The 16,295-nt window shown below is 43.2% G+C and overlaps 1 protein-coding gene across 3 annotated transcripts in view; it reads left to right on the forward strand.

Annotated features, from left to right (window-relative positions):
- Positions 1–16,295, forward strand: part of HS6ST2 (heparan sulfate 6-O-sulfotransferase 2) — a 284,248-nt gene that overhangs the window by 232,567 nt on the left and 35,386 nt on the right. For 2 of the 3 annotated variants that reach the window (XM_078065447.1, XM_078065448.1), the window contains one exon: positions 6,121–6,207. The exons of the other annotated variant lie outside the window; for it this stretch is intronic. In XM_078065447.1, the coding sequence (XP_077921573.1) occupies positions 6,121–6,207 (87 nt within the window). The remainder of the gene's footprint in view (positions 1–6,120; positions 6,208–16,295) is intronic. 3 annotated transcript variants of the gene reach the window in all.

The raw sequence follows: 16,295 nt of genomic DNA on the forward strand, positions 1-16,295 counted from the left end.
AGCACACATGAGCAGGGAGAGCGGCAGAGGCAGAGGGAGAAGCAGGCTCCCCACTGAGCAGGAAGTCTGACGCCGGGCTCGATCTCAGGACCCTGAGGTCATGACCTGAGCCGAAGGCAGACGCTTAACCGACTGAGCCACCCAGACGCCCTGAAACCAAGGTTTCAAGCTCAGTTTTGCTCATTGCCACCAGCATGGACCGTACTTTGTGAGCTGTTTTTGTTATGGGAATGTGTTGACAGCAATTGTCACCCACCTCACCTCTTGGCGCCCAGCTCACCTTATCATCTGTAAGCCGTCTGGCTGGGCTAGAAGGATGGGGAGAAGCCAAGCTATGGTCATGGGATGAGGAAAGTCACTGGCCCACACAAGGGACAAGGTCTGCATTTTCCCACGTTAAGCTTAGCATTGAACTCTACATAACTAAGTCAACTGGCTCGGGCCTTTTGTTTGGACCCCTGGGATACAAGACTTTGTAACACACTTGTAAATCCCCATCAACTAGGGTGGATGTAAGCAGATGATGGCATAGACCGTCCCCCAGCAGGCCCCCCAAAACATCCTCTTATTAACCACGATGGGGCACTGTCCCATCAGGCCTTGCTCCCTAGCCTCATAGCTTTGACTACCACTTCGGAGCAATGACTATAAATCTGACTCTGTCTTTCTCCTTAAGCTGCAGTGCCATCTCTCTAATCACCTGCTGGACATTATCCATCAACACCCCAACTCAGTATGCTCCAAACCGAACCCATCATCTTCTCTCATCCAGATTCCCTCCCAGCCAATCTGTCTTTTTCACTGGCACCTTTGTTTTCCTAGCCATTCAACTTCCAGACCTCAGCAGCTTTCGTGTAGACTTTATTCTCATTCTCCAGATGTAGTCAGTCTCCAGGTTCTGTATTTTTTTTTTTTTTTTGCCATGCCCTGCCTGGTTTCCTTCTTCCTTCTCCCATAACTACTGTTCTGGTCCAGGCTCCTATTATATTTCAGGGCTCCATCACCCCAAACCTCACAGTACCAGAGCTAGATGTGAATGCGACCGCTCTTAAGACACAGTTCCAGTGACCTCCAATGGTCTGTAACCCAGGTCCAAGCTCTTGGGAAAGATATAAGTGAATAGCCAATTTAAATGAGAAAATAATATAATTTAGGAACCGATTCATGTTCTTTCTTGATCCCAGCGAGGCATTCAGGGTTGTGACTGGCTTCCCTGGACAGGAACAGTGTGTGCCAAGAGGTGAAGAGAGCAAAACAGCAACAATAATCAATAAGCATATTGCTCCAGGCCCCGATCTCCCTGTGGGGAGTTGTAAGAGTGAAAAGTTAATGCAAGGGGAGAGGGCAAAATAATGTGAGCGTCCCGGCTGCCTTTTCCAAGAGCTCTGCAATTACAAAGTAATTGTGAGCGTATGTGTGAATGGTTTACCCGATCAGTTTAATTCCCTCTGCTCTGTGGATGAGGTTGCTCTGGAGAGATCACAGTTAACACTGCACTTCCTAGCAATACAGATGAGCTGTTCTCGTCCCTGAAAACCTGTCATTATCCGCAGTTAAGCAAAGAAAAGCTAGGGAAGGAAGCTAACTGAAAGCACAGGTTAGCGAACTGAACTTTCTTTGCTTGATGATTCACAGAAATATAGATAATAGGAATGGGACCCTTCAAGGGGTCTGAACAGTAATTGAGACACTTTGGGTGGAAGAAAATGAAAAAGGTTTGGAGCAAAGAAAGAAAAGCACTCAGGACATAACCTAGCAAGATAGAAAAATGAAATATAGAAGCCTCATCAGCTCTAATTAAAGGAAATCAATATTTGAAGAGATGTCTTGCTCAGTAACAGAACAAGAGCAAAAATACTTCAGAAATGTGAGCCTCTTAGAAAATAGGAAAGCCGGTTTGCATAGGGAAGCAATCATGATGGGGAAGCGATCATGATTTCAAAGCCCTTCAAAAGACAACCGCTTGGTGGATATGTTATACAGGGAGCTCAAGCACCTGTTGGGGAAGCAGATCAGACGAGCTTCTATCCCTGGTTAGAATCCATATATTTTAAGTGCATTTCCTCATCATGTGAGCTTCAAGGAGCCTGGAGTCATCCCTAGGGAGCAGTTAGCTACCATTTCCCCGGATAGATTTGAAGTAACCCCTTAAAGATAGCTTGGGTTTCATCTCAGTTACCACTTCCGAGAACACACACTGGAAAAGATGAAGAGCTGTACAAATGCAGTAGACACTAGCCAACTACTCAGGCAAGCTTGCCGGAGAACCCTTTCCAAGCTCACCTGTCCTTGTGATCCACGTGATGATCAACCATCAAGCCAATTCTAACCAGACCAGAATCCAACTAGAATACAGTCCGCCCAGGCCATTGTTCTCTAGGAATGGAAAATGTGTGACGTGTGTGTCAGTATCTCTTCTCTCCCACCAGTGCCAGACATTGATAATCGATCGCGGCACTCCTTTCTACTGAGCCCAGAGGCAGCGCTTTCCATTTGTTTGTTTAACAAATACTTTCTGAGTGCCCTCTGAAGAGCTAGATAGATAAACAATGAAATATAAACAGCACTACAAGCACCATATGCTCAGCGCCAAATAAAAGATACATAGGCAGTCAGTATGACAGCCCGACGCTCCTGAAATTCAATTTCCTAAGACCCTGACAATTAAGTTTTTTAATTTCACTGCTGTTGTGGTTAGAGCGGCGTGACTCATTTTCATGGGTCTGAGATGAATTAATTCTAAAAAGAGCCCACGAAGTACTATAGGAAATGCAGAAGTTTCTGTATGCTGCCCATCAAGAAAGTGAGTTGAGTGTGTTTGAAACTGCTAGGTTCTCCTCCCTCAAGGACCTCTCTGATCTAAGAGAAAAATCCAGATTGGAGTGGATCTGATTGCCATCTTGGGTTTAAGTACACTGGATGCTGTTTCAGCATCAAATTATTCAATCAGAAACACTTTGAAAATGCTGGAGAGTTGGGTTAGTCAGAGTTTTCCCACCTGAATACAATGTGCGTAATATTGCAGATTTTTCCCCAAGTTTCTGGTGTTGGAGACATTATTTGTGGAGGCTGTGGAAAATGGCTTCCTTGATGGATGGAGACGGACAGCCGGCCAGGCGGACAGGTGTGCTGGCACTCATTAACTTTCCCTATCAGGAGCTCACCTGGAAGAGTTTTCATAGGCCTTTGATGAGGCTGGGTGGGAGGAGGGAGGAAAGAATCTTCTCGGTGGAGGATAACTCCTCGGGAGGAGTGGAGGAAGCCCGGATTCGTACTCTCAGGGATTTCAGGCCACAGCCCTTAAGATCGCAACCCGAAGAGATGATTCAGAGTAAAGAGATCTGACAAGCGGTCTAGAGACAAAATAATGACAACAGGAGTAGGTCTGTTTCGGATGTGTGGGTTGGAAACCAGCTCGGAGTCAACGCAGCTCCCCTCCCATCTCATATGCCCCACATTATCATCCGTATACCCCAAGCAGATAGGGCTTATTCCTGTACGCCCCTGAGATCGCTGGATGTTCCAGTGGCTGCAGGATTTTCTCTTTCTGGCTCACAGGACACTTCTGGAAAACTCAGGGTCCTGCAGTCTCGAGGTTTCAGAATTAGAGCATCTTGTTCAGACTTAGCTACTGAGCCTGGGACTTTGGGGCGGACTGGTGACTCTTTTCCCTCAGTGTCCACCAAGCCTTTTGATACAAGAGTCCTTGGTGGATCTACAAGATGAAACTCCTGGGATCCAAGCCTGCCACAAAACTGTGCTTGGTCCCTGCACCACTCTCGGATACACTTTATCACTGCCAATGGATCAGCCATTTGTCCAGAAGAAACATTCTGAGTTCTTTCTGATTACATTCTGATTACTTTCACTCCCGGTCATGGTGCCATACTTTCCGTATGTGATTTTTCTCTGAGAAAGTTTTTGTTTTTGTTCCCTGCACATCTCCATGTCCAGGATTTGGCAGGCGGTCAGAGGGGTCCGTATTCCCATCTTTTAAAGGACTACTGCTCGCAGACCACCCCCCCACACCTAGAGCAGCAGTTAACAATAAGAAAGCTGTCGGCTCCTGGCTTTCCCTGACGTCCTGCCACGCCCTGCATGGAGTTTAGATGGAGTCACTTGTCATGCAGATGATAAAGGACTCCTATGCCCAAGGCACAGGCATGGGAATTGAGCAGTGAGAATGGGTGTTCTTGCATTGAAGAGGACGCGGATGCCTGAACTTAGTGACTCAGGGAGCTTTAAATGACCACTTAGTCCGAGCCGAGCCGGTAACTTGCAAGATCAAAAGAGCCCTTGTTTCAGAATGCTTCCCCTGAAGTTCCCCACTCCCTCCTGTCTGAGTGAGGGGCGAGGCGGAGGAAGGCGCGGCGGCCAGGGACCAGGATGTGGAGGTGAGGAAATTGAGCCCGGCTTGAATTCTGCTACCCATAGCATATTGTGTCCTTTGCATCGGACTGCCCCAACCTGCTGGAGGAGGCCATTTTGAATTCTTCTGAGTTACAGTCTCTTGCCCCATTGGTTATTATCTCTTAGTTTCTGAGCTTGGCTCTGGATGAGGAAGGCAGCTGGTATGGTCCCAGGTGTGGCTAAGGAGTTCTTTTGCTGGAAAGTCATAATAGATAGATAGGCCGGGGCGTAATGGAGTCCACAGACCCCACTCAGAATGTAGCCACAGTCTGGTGAATCCACGAGCAGCACAATGAAATGGTCCCTGCAACTCTGCGGGAATCACAGCACTCTGTCTTGGCAAGCTTCTGATATCTCCCCCAGAATGGAATGTGTGCTCACTCTTTCTAGAAGGTCTGCCCCCTCCAGCAGAAGGATGGGAGCTTACCTTCGTGTCTCCCACTCCAAAGAACTGCTGGGGCTTTTGCTATCTGTCTGGTTAGCCCTCGTCCGTGCCCACACCCTTCTGCGTTACCTTGCCGATCCCCTATGATTCTTTCTTGTTCCAGTCACATCCGTGTCGCCATTTAAAGCTGATGAGTGCAGGGCAGACCATCTTTTGTGACCCCCATGCCACCCCACACATAAATACAGTGACTTGCAGGTACTTATTTCTGAGGGACTAAAAAGATTCGTAAGTATCTGGAAAGCTCTTTGACATTCTCTGAGACAATATTCTGTGCCTTTGGAAGGCTCTATTATCGTCACTGAAAGCCAACATATGCATTTTTCTTTTTACCTTCACTTTTCAAAAAAGGTTATGCTGACGTAGATCTGACTAACAACAAAAAAAAAATCTTTCTGATGAAATCGGGATAAATAATTCCACACATCATCAAGTGGAAAGAAAGGCTTTGAATTGGTTTCCATGGAAATCTGAAGATGAAGTAAAGTAATAATTTCAAGGCAGAGCAGCTGAATTGAAGATAATGGTAAAAATAGTTTGATAAAGAAAATAGAATAAAGTAATCAAGAAGACTCCAATCAATTATTCCTTTTTGTTTACCTTCAAGTGATTAATTTGTCTGCGTTTATTAACCTGATGAGATTAAGCAGACCTTCCTAGTGATTTATTTCGTAATTGTTTCCAAGGTTTGACATAAGCTGTGGAGTTATTGAAGGTGGAGATTTAAATTCAATTACTCATGAAGCAGGTGGTGCTTTTCCTGAAAGAATATCTGAATTCACGGCCTTCCCATGTTAACATTATGAGCGAAAATTATTAATTCATCTGATAGTATCTCCCAAAGACTTTTAGAAGTCATTTGGCATCCACATACTTCACTAAAAGTCAGCAGCTTCAGAACTGAACTTGTAATACAGACACTCCAGAGACTGAAAAGAAAGGATTTTATGTTAAAGACTAGTTATTTTTACACTTTTTTTTTTTTCTACTGGAGCCTCCCTTGGGGCCTGGGTTATGGTGTTATCATTAATGGAATCCACCAGCTCAAGCTTTGAATGCCAAAAGGATAGCTTTCTTTGAACTTGACCAGTGGTTCCCACTCTCTTTACCTTTGAAGGGCTCACCACTGGATAAGATCATTGCTCTATTTTGACAGGAGAAAGAGAGAGACCGAGCTTGAAAGTATTTAAATGAAATGACTAATTGCTTTTTGTCTCTGTGGTCATTGTTGTATATATTTTTTTCTATTCTTTCTGTGGGTATAGTAAGGATAGACGGGGTTCTCCAAACATTAATCCAGGAGCCAACTCTCCATCATCCACAAAGGCCCGGAATGCATCTAAGAGTGGGAAGTAAGTGAAAAGTGTCCCTGTGCATTTAACATAGTTATCACCAAGCCTTGTGCTGTCCTCATTTTGTCATTCATTCATACTCATTCAACAAAGATTTGTGGAATGCCTTCCATGTGCCTCGCACTGGGCAGTCACTGAGAAATGTAAATGAATGAAGCATGTGTCAAGAATATTGGGTATATGAAGGACGAAAAATGTGGGAGGAGAGGGACGGGAAAGTCAGGCTAAGTGTGAAGGTCAAGGAGTTAAAGCAATGCAAGATTTGGACTATGTGTTTCAAAAATTAAAGAAAGAAGCAGCAGCACTGATTCATCATTATATGAGTTGCAAAATCCATGAAAATCTGTCTTTGACCCATATGTTAAGGTTTAGGATTGAGTTGGAAAAACCTGGAAAGCCATTCCATGAATGTCCTGGTTTAAGTACATTTCCACTGTAACCATATCACTGATTTATGTGGTATGTATATTCTTTTCCTAGTAACCAGCATGTACCATGTCCTACATGCAACTGTCTTTGTGGTATTGCCAAAATTTGTACTGGCTGAGTATTTGTGATGTTAGATTGACCTCTTTGGGTTAATTCCAGAAAACAGTATTGGCTGATCCAGCCAATTGGATTCAGCAGAGCATGGCTGAAATAATGTGGTCCCATGCAGAGGACATACCTCCGATTAGGTGCTTCCCCTCCAAAGTGGCTGCAGCCCTTTGGAGAATGACTTGGTTCTCTGTAGGCTACGTCTCTCAGGGGCGTAGGGCATTGTGACAGGTAGACATACAGCCCAGAAGGAGTACCCAGCCTGCATCTAGGAGAAGATGAAAGATGCCTTCATCATGCTAAAAGCTCTAATCTAGCAATACGATATGTCACTACAAGAACATGGCTTTGCAATGAAAATTGAATTTGTAATGGTCATATATTTTATGTATTCAGTGTTGGACCATAAATGCTGCACTTTGAATATGATCTTATATTCAGTTCCCAAAGTGAAAGATCTACTGGCTGCCTTTTTTTTTTTTTTTTCCTTTTCTTCTCCTCCTGAATACCATTTCAGGTTTGCATATAAAGTTGAATGTGGGTTATCTTGGAGAATATAAAAAGCAGTGGCGAAGACATAAGACCAAATCTCCAAGCACTTATAACTCATTTCAGTTATTTATCACCACACACCACAATCAAAATGCTGTATAAATTATGAAGAGAGGTAATTGATGCCCACAGTCCCAAGCAGATGAACGTTTCCAGATTCATCGTCAGCGTGCACTCTCAGTGAGCAGATAGGACATTGGAGAATCGCTTTTAGCACCATGCTTGCAGAAATGGCAGGCCAAGTCTGGGCCCCTTGTACGCACCTGTCTCCTTGACAACCGCCGGGCACAGTCTCCGTTTCTTAGACCCTGATGTATTGCGATGGATGCTTGTGATTGCTCTTACACTTTGAAAGGGGCACTGTTTGGTTTCTTTTGGCTTTGCGGGGACCTAGTCTCTTACCTTTTGAGTGAAGAATCTCAGCGTGAGCCACAAAGGGAGCGTTGGTCGAATTTGAGTTCAGATGACACAGAGAATACATACCTGATACCATACCCAGGTTGTGAACAGCAGGAGGCCCGCATAAATACATTCTTAAGTAGATAAATGTGATCTTCTAGCACACTTGCTGTATTTGGACACATCCCAAGCTTCTGCCACCATGAGGGCCTCCCTCTTTGCACTTTCTGAGCTAGGTGCCTTTTATTGGCCGTGTACCTGACTCACGGATTGAGGTAGTTCCTTGTAATTCTTCGTTATTTTTGTTGATTATTAATGAGAACTTAAAAGTTCTCCAATATCCTCTTCGTGGATATGTGTGTCGGGTCCCTTGATCCGACTTAGGTGCCATCAGCTTTCAGGAGGTTTTAAAAATGATTTCTCTGCACATTTTCTCCCATCTCAGGCTGTCTCTGTTAACAGGAGCAGTAGAGAACAGTCTCAATATGGTGAGACTGTTTGGGGGCCTTTTCCACACTTTCTACACCCATGTATCGCTATTAGGCCATTCGTTGTAATTCGGAGAACGTAGTTATTCTCTATGTACCTCCTTGGTTTGGGAGTATGGGGTGGGGGGCGGTGTGGGGAGGTAGATTTCTGCACCTTGGAGCTTTTCCCATGATGCTCTGTCACAATGAGCTTTTCCCATGATGCACCGTCACAACAGGCAGCATCCAGCCTGCTCTTCTCCTGGGTTTCTCATGTTACTTGACTTAATGACAGTGTGATGTGGGACAATTTTTATTTTGAGGCCAGAAACGGGCTGGGAGATAGAAGACACGGCCTTTTCTTCTCTGAAAAGAAATTAGGTCTCCTGTTTTTTTGAAGAAACAAAAAATACGGAATTCAAGCTGCCTCTGATACATATCTTGGTTATGAGAAATCATAATTAATATGTGTTGAGTGAGTGCTCTGAGCCAACCTCTGAACCAAGCACTTGACAGTTTTGTCTCATTAATCCTCAACCACCAGAAGCTTATGCAATAGGCACTATTATTATTTCTGTTTTATACATGAGGAAATTGGAGAGGATAGTATGTGCCTCCATGGGGGTCTCCAGATGGACAATTTCGGTAAATTAATTTTTAAAATTTAATTACTTTAAGACAACTGAAATACATTGAACGTTTATTTTGTGCCATTGTGCCAAACCCTGGGGTCTCATAGACAAATACAAGATACAATATGTGCCTTCAAGGAGCTCACAGTCTCCTTGTGGAGAAGAGAGGAGACAGGATGACAAGGGGTCACAGGCTACTACTGTTGGAGCCCAAATAGTCACCCCTAACCAGTGCCAGGGTTGTGGTGGGGAAGACGTCATGTGGGGATATCAATGAAGGCTTCTGAGAAGTGACCCCTTTCATTTGCCCACTTACCCCTCAGGTAGCCAGGCTAGGTCAGAAGAGGAAAATGCAAAGTAGTCACAAAGGTAGACAGAATCCCCTAAAGTTGATAAGAACAAGTTGAAGCTATGAATTAGGTCAAAACTAAAACCGCATGGCCAATTCTGTCCTTTTGGGGGGACTTCAGTGCATCGGGGGCCAACTGAGATGGAGGGAAGCATGCGGAGTAGCTGAAGAAACCTATAGCTTGAAAGTTGTGTAGCTTCTGCTCGCTCTGTTTCATTGCCTGGATCTGAAGCTGGGTAGCCAGCCCTGTGTTTCAGGCAGGAACAGATGGAATGGGATATATCTGAGCAGCAGAGCCAGACTACCCTGGCAATGACTTTCAGGGAAATACATGCACTTTCTTCTATGCCAAGAGTGAGCCAAATTGACAAGGCAGAAAGGAAAACTCAGCGTAGAGCCATAACTCTGGTATCAGGAAGCATAGGTTTTGCAGAGGTTGACCCGTGACTAGCCAGGCCGGGCCACTCCATTTAACCACAGATTTGGTTCCCTTTGGCAACACGAATCTGTTATTCTGTTGAACACATCACGCCAGAACCAACCCATTTGCTGACCCCATTGGGTTGTTCCTAGCCGGCACTTAAACTGTCAAGGTTGAGCATAGATGGCAGTGGCAAGGAGACGTTATGAATTTTCATGTTGTATCAAAACAGACTTTACAGGACACCAACTCTTTTGCTGAACAGATAAGGACACTATGACTCAAGAAGGGTCAGCCACTTTCCCAAAGACATGCATCTAGTTAGTAGCAGACTTCAGCCTGGAATCCCAGTCTTCTAACATTTGTCCCCTCCTCTTTTTACTACAATGTATGTTACAGTTCTTCTCCCAGATAGCAAGGTACTTCAGCTAATCACACCAAACGAGCCTCGGAGCCTGGTCTCAGGATGTCCAGCTGAGTGCTCTGCCCTCCATTTACCACGATACCCGTGTGGGTGGGTTCTGTCAGCCCGGTGAAAATGGAGACTTTGGGGAGAAATTCAAATCATTCCACTTTTTAAAAAATGTAGTGATGATGAAGGGAAATAGTGTGCACTTTTCAAACACTTTCCTTTTGCCCTAAACTAACATCATTCTGGTTGTGTTTGGGCAGTCACCCATTCTCAACATTATTTTTGAGCGATCTCGAGCCTTTAACACCCCTTCCTCAAGGAAGCAATAAAGAGAACTCATAGATCTCCCTCAAATCAGCCAACCAAGGTTGAGGGTGTGTGTGTGTGTGTGTGTGTGTGTGTGTGTGTGTGTGTAATATTCAGAGGCATCAATTTAAAAATTAGATCGTAAGCAGTTGCAGACGACAATGGAAATTAATCACCCCCTCAGCCTGAAGTGCTTTCCACATAGGCTCAGACTATGGAAGGACAAGAATCAAGTTCCATTTTCAAATACTAGTGAAGGCCGTGAATATTATAGGACCAGGGCTGAGAACCCCAAGCACAGTGCCTGGTAAATGATGCTGTAAATGTTAAATTAAGTACCATAAATGTTGGCTTAAATGAATTAAGCCAGGGATGCTAAAATGGAGAAAAAGGAGGACAGAAGGGGAATATGAGGACCAAGTCGACCTTGCTCACTTCACAAATCTGCCCGGAGCCGACCCTAGTAGCAGATGCCCCAGGAAGACGGACTCCAACCTGTCTTGGCCAAAACCGTCTCATGATGAGCAGACCTGTTTATCTATTCAGCAGTCTCTAGATGAGAGCAGTTAGGAGCACATAGCTTCATAAATAAACACACCAACACTCTCTTGGTTTTGGTTGGCAGGAGCCAAATGAAAACCTTTCCTGCTTTAAAAAGAAGTGAAGTCTTGCTTGTTCTATATGGACTCGGCATATGGTGCAGATTCAGCTGTTACACATGCGTTCCTGGGGTCGAAGCCTGCATGCCATGATCTCATGATTATGTCCTTTCCTCTAGTTGAGAGCCATGCATCTCTTTTAACAGTAGTCTGTGGCCATTGCTAACACCCCCAGTTTTGTCTCTGATATGAAAGTGTGTGTGTGTGCGCGCGTGTGCGTGCATGCATACATTCACTTCAAAATGTTTGTGTGTGATATGGATGTAACCATCAGGTGGCCAAATATTCAACTTGTCAAATATTCCCTGTAGTTCTACGTGCTGATGATGTCAGTAGTGCCTTAGTTTGCTATGAGGCCAAGTCTCGTATCACAAAGGCTTGTGACAAACCGAAGTGTTGAACTGACTTCTATCTCTCTCCATCTCTGTCTCTATCTGCAGTTGCTCCTTTCTAGAAAAAGACAAATGACAAAAACATAAACTAATGTCAGAATGAATTCCTAAAAATGGCTTTGAGTGTGCCCGAGAGTCGTTTGTGGCCTAATTGCCTTTTCCTCCAATATTCCCCGTCCGGAATAGTGTGAGACTTTTGGTCATAACAAAGAAAGTCAGATCTGTTCCAGAGAGTGCATTCATTAATAAGGCAGGAAAGTAGCCTAAGACATTTGAAAAAGACTTCCAGTAACAAGGGGTAAATAGCACACAGGCTGGACACACTTGGAGGTTTAACCCAGAGGTAATGGCTGCAGCACAGGGCTGTCCAAAGATCGCTTGAAGTAAATTAACCATGTAGCCTTGTGCGTATTCTAAAAGACATCAGCTTTGGAATCAGAGAGACCTGGATTTGAATCCTGGCTCCACCACTGATTAATTTTGTACCAACCTCATTGGGCCATTGTGATGATGAAATGCCATAATCTAAGTGAGGGTCTCCCAGTACCTGGCACAGGACAAGTGCTTAATAATGTCACCTAGTGATTATGCTTGCTTCAGCTGCCAATCTATTGCAGCTGGGAACACTGTGACCTGGCCAGTATGATTCTGACCAAATGAGAGCTCTGGGTGGTGCAGCTTGCCTGGTTATCTGCTTTGCCAGCTCTGGAAATGGGAAAGCAGAAGCCTGAGCACCACCGGCATCACCTAAATAATTCCTGCAGATTAGGTTAGACAAGAAATTAGTAGTAGATCCAGGAAGAAATAGTTCGGCCATGGAAACATTTTCTAGCAGGTCCGCATGCATCTCTGTGATGGTTAAGATGAAGAGTATACATGTTAACATAATAGATGCCCCCCAAATACCTGACTGTCCCTGCTGGTCATGGTTCTACAGCTTCATCAGGAAGAGGGATTCTGCTAATGGAGCTTTGGAAAGTAGGAGCCATCTTTCTACCTTCTTGCCTGCCATACAAAATCATGGAGCCAACATGTTGCTCCCTAGAACACAGGTCCTTGATAACTTTTTTCCCCTCTGAAATATACAAGATTGAGAACTCTCCCTTGCATTGTTCTGGCACAGCTGAGTTATGTCCAGTTCCCAGGTACTGGCTAGAATTCCACTCTTGCTCTCCCACTCAAGAAAGCCCAGGCAAGCAAGGAAGAGTGATGTTAAACAGGACTCCCCTATTTTCCTCCAAGTAATAAATCTCTGTCTCTGTCTCTCTTTCTTCTGCTCTCCTTCCCTTCCTCCTCCCATCTGTCTGTCCGTTCATCCATCTGTCAATGCTACATCTGACCTTTCACCCCCATATTGTTAGTTCTCATACCAGTTCTTTCTGAGCTGAGGGAATTACAGAGGCTAAATAAATGGCATCTTCTAACGTCTCCAGGCCAAATCTGTGTTTTTCAGAAAACTAACCTATTAAACGTGTCCCACTTTGGTTTCCAGTACTAAGAAAGTATGAGAGCATGGGGCAAAACCAATGGGCTATCTAAATTATTATTATGAACCCATCAGTGGCTAAAAATCTGGAGTATAGAGTAGAACTTTTTAATTTGATTAAATTCAGTTTATCATTTTTTCTTTTCTGGATTATGTTTTTGATATCATATCTAAAAAATCTTTGCCTAACCCAAAGTTGCAAAGGTTTTTACCTGTGTTTTCTTCTAGATGTTTTATATAGTTTTAAGTGTTACATTTAGGGCAATTATTCAATTTGAGTTAAATTTTGTATATGGTGCAAGGTTGAGATCGAATTTTGTTTTGTTTTACATATGGATATCCAGTCATTCCAGTACTATTTCACTAGAAGAGTATCTTTTCCATTGGCCTACTTTGGTATATTTGTTGAAAATCAGTTATATATGTATATATATATATGGATCTATATCCATAAAATCAGTTATATATGTTATATATATGGATCTACATATATATATGGGTCTCTCTCTATATATGTCTACATTTATATATATGTCTACATATATATATGGGTCTACTTCTAGATTCTTAATTGATTGATATGTTTATCCTTATGCCAATTCCACATTGTCTTGACTACTCTAGCTTTATAATGAGTCTTGAAATCAGATGGTGTGAGTCCCCCAACTTCATTCTTCTTTTCAAAGTTGTTTTGGATATTCTAGGTCCTTTGCATTTTCATATGAATTTTAGAATCAGCCTATACATTTACAGGAAAAGAAAAAAAGTCTGCTGGGATTTTGGAAAGGATTGTGTTGAATTTATATATCAAATCTTAGGAGAGGGTGGTTTAAGATGGCAGTATGGGAAAACCCTGAACTCACCTCCTCCCATGGACACACGAAATCTACAGCTACATATAGAAAAATTCTTTGAAAAAGACCTGAAAACACACTGAATAGCTCATTCACAGCAAAGGGTAAAAAGACCAGATTGAGATGAGTGAGACAGAGACATGGTCTTGCCAAAAACCCCACCCCTGGCATGGCAACCCATGGGCAGGTGGGATCTCACAAATATCGGGTATATCCCCGAGGAGTGAGGGGTTCAAGCCCCACATCTGACAACCCTAACCCTTGGGACCTGCACCAGTGAGACAAGCCTCCAAAGCATCTGACTTTGAAAACCAACATGGCTTATGTCCAGGAGCCATTGGGTTGTTGAAAACCAACATGGCTTATGTCCAGGAGACCCAAAGGGCTGGAGGAAACTGAGGCTGCTCTTAACAGGTTCAGGTATAGACTCACTTGCCCTGAGACTCATGGCAAAAGCAGCAGATTGAAAAATGCCTAGACCATGTGTGAAGGAGATTTACTGGCTAATTTTAAAGTGTCTGCTAAAGGCACAGGGATGTGTTGGAACTCTCTCTGGGGATGGAGTCACTTGAAGATGCCATATCTGCACTCTCTTTCTGCCTTGCTAGGGCTGCATGCCCTGGACTATTGTGCCCCATGACCCTGCCTCACCAAACCTGTTGGGTGGGCTCGCCACGGCCATGTGCTCCCCCGTGGCCCAGCCAAACCCAGTAGATACATGCAGTCCATATAGGAAATACCCCTTGAACACCTGGCTCTGGTGGCCGGGGAGGATGCTTACATTTCTAAGCCCCACAGAACTGAAGCAATTGAAGAGACAGTTCTTGGCAGGCTACTGCCCCCAGGGAACTGCAGACAACAGACTGAGACACACTTCTTGTTTTCCTATGACCACTCCTTCAAGACTGGGAGAGATGGGTGTTTTGCCTAACATAGGACAAACACGGAGAGTCCAACAAAATGAGGAAACAAAGGGGTATATTCCAAATGAAAGAAGATAAAATCCCAGAGGAAAAAAAAACTTAATGAAGGGGAGATAAGTAATTTACTTAATAAAGAGTTGAAAGAAATGGTTATAAAGATGCTTGCCGATCTCAGGGGAAGAATGAATGAGCACAGATAAAACATCAACAAAGAGACAGAAAAATATAAGAAAGCACCAAACAGAAGTCATGGAACTAAAGAATACAATAACTGAACTGAAAAGTACATTAGAGGGATTCAACAATGGATTAAATGAAGCAGAAGAAAGGGTTAGGAGCTGGAAGACAGGGGAGTAGAAGTCACTCAAACAGAGCAACAAAAAGAAAAAAGAAGGGGCACCTGGGTGGCTCAGTCGTTAAGTGTCTGCCTTTGGCTCAGGTCATGATCCCAGGGTCCTGCAATCGAGCCCCACATCAGGCTCCCTGCTCAGCGGGGAGCCTGCTTCTCCCTCTCCCACTCCCCCTGCTTGTGTTCCCTCTCTCGCATTCTCTCTCTGTCAAATAAATAAAAGAAAAAAAGAAAAAAAAAGAATTTAAAAAAAATGAAGATAGCTTAAGAGACCTATGGGACAACATCGACTAGAACAATATTCACATAATAGGGGTCCCAGAAGGAAGAGAGAGAAAAAGGGACAGAAAACTTATTTGAAGAAATGATGGCTAAAAAATTCCCCAACTTAGGGAAAGAAACAGATATCCAGATCCAGGAAGCTTAGAGAACTCCAAATTAAGATGAAGCCCAAGAGAGCCACCACCAAGACATTTTATAAATTAAAATTTATAAATTAAGTTTAACTCAAAAGTTAAAGCTAAAGAGAGAGTCTTAAAAGCAGCAAGAGAAAAAGAACCTGTTATGTACAAGGAACCCCCCCCCCTCCGTAAGACTGTCGGCTGATTTTTTTTCAGCAGAAACTTTGCAGGTCAGAAATGAGTGGCATGATATATTCAAAGGGGTGAAAGCAAAAAACTTCCAACCAAGAATATTCTACCTGGCAAGGTTATCATTCACAATTGAAGGAGAAAAAAGTTCTCCAGACAAAAAAAACCCCAAAAAACTAAAGGAGTTCACCTCCACTAAACCAGACTTACAAGAAATGTAAAAAGATTTCTTTAAGTTGAAAACAAAGGTGTTAATTAGTAACAAGAAAACATACAAAAATAAAAATCTAACTGGCAAAGGTAAATATGTATTAAAGGTAGTAGACTAATCACTTATAAAGCTAGATGAAGATTAAAAGACAAAACTAGTAAAACTAGTAAAAATAACTAAACTACAACAATTAATTAAGGGACACACAAAATAAAAGATGTAAAATGTGACATCATTGTGTCACATGTGTATGGGGGAGTAAAAATGTAGTCTTAGAATGTGTTCAAATTTAACTTATCATCAGTCTTTGTTGATACATATAAAGGCTGATATACGTAAGCTTCATGATAATGACAAAGCAAAAACCTATAGTAGATACACAAAAGATAATGAGAATGGAATCTAAACATAACACTAAAGAAAGTCGTCAACTACAAGGAAGGAGAGCAAGAGAAGAAGAAAGGAACAGAGAGGAACTACAAAACAGCCAGTAAACAATTAACAAGATGGCAGTGAGCACCTACCTATCTATAATTAATTTAAATGGAA

Source organism: Halichoerus grypus, chromosome X (assembly GCF_964656455.1).
Source record: "Halichoerus grypus chromosome X, mHalGry1.hap1.1, whole genome shotgun sequence".
In the NCBI taxonomy this organism is placed as follows: domain Eukaryota; kingdom Metazoa; phylum Chordata; class Mammalia; order Carnivora; family Phocidae; genus Halichoerus; species Halichoerus grypus.